Here is a 537-nt window from a genome sequence, read left to right as displayed (position 1 = left end):
TGGAGTCTGATCTGCTATGATGCTGGTTACATTGCCCTGCACAATAAGAGAGACACAGTCATACCTCTACCCTCCTCTCACTCTAACAGAGTCGCAGTGTATCTTGACGGGCCTGCTGGCTCTCTGTCCTTCTACAACGTTTCCTCTGACAAACTGATTCATCTCCACACGTTCAACTGCACCTTCACTGAACCTCTGTACCCTGGGTTTATGTTAACCTTGTCTTATGGTGACTCAGTGTCTCTGTGTTAGAGGAGTGAGAGAGAAACACACTGTTAGCAAACACAGCTGCTGACATGATGCTTCACTCTGTACAGGATCTCACACACACACACACACACACACAGTCTGTTGTTGATGATTGGCAGGTTAAAATCTCTTTCTTTTGGACCTTTGTTATGTTTGTATTTTATTCATGTCACCAAACTAAACATCTCTCATGTTTCCAACAATTTAAGGTTAAATTCACATTGTTTGATCGTGTTGGTTTCAAACATTTGATTCTATACTTTTTATATCACTTTGACTTAACATGTG

The 537-nt window shown here is 41.3% G+C and overlaps 1 protein-coding gene across 1 annotated transcript in view; it reads left to right on the top strand.

Moving 5' to 3' along the window:
• LOC310794531 (stonustoxin subunit beta-like) overlaps positions 1-331 on the top strand; it is a gene marked incomplete at its 5' end in the record, with an annotated part of 62,372 nt that extends 62,041 nt beyond the window's left edge. The window contains one exon of the mRNA XM_083656501.1: positions 1-331. This exon is cut by the window's left edge and continues 278 nt beyond it. Coding sequence (XP_083512627.1) covers positions 1-252 — 252 coding nt within the window. The 3' untranslated portion in view covers positions 253-331.
• Positions 332-537: the final 206 nt, after the last annotated feature.

The sequence above is a fragment of the Poromitra crassiceps genome (genome assembly GCF_964638095.1).
Source record: "Poromitra crassiceps genome assembly, chromosome: 20".
Classification (NCBI taxonomy): Eukaryota; Metazoa; Chordata; class Actinopteri; order Beryciformes; family Melamphaidae; genus Poromitra; species Poromitra crassiceps.
This window is presented reverse-complemented; position numbering and strand designations above follow the sequence as displayed.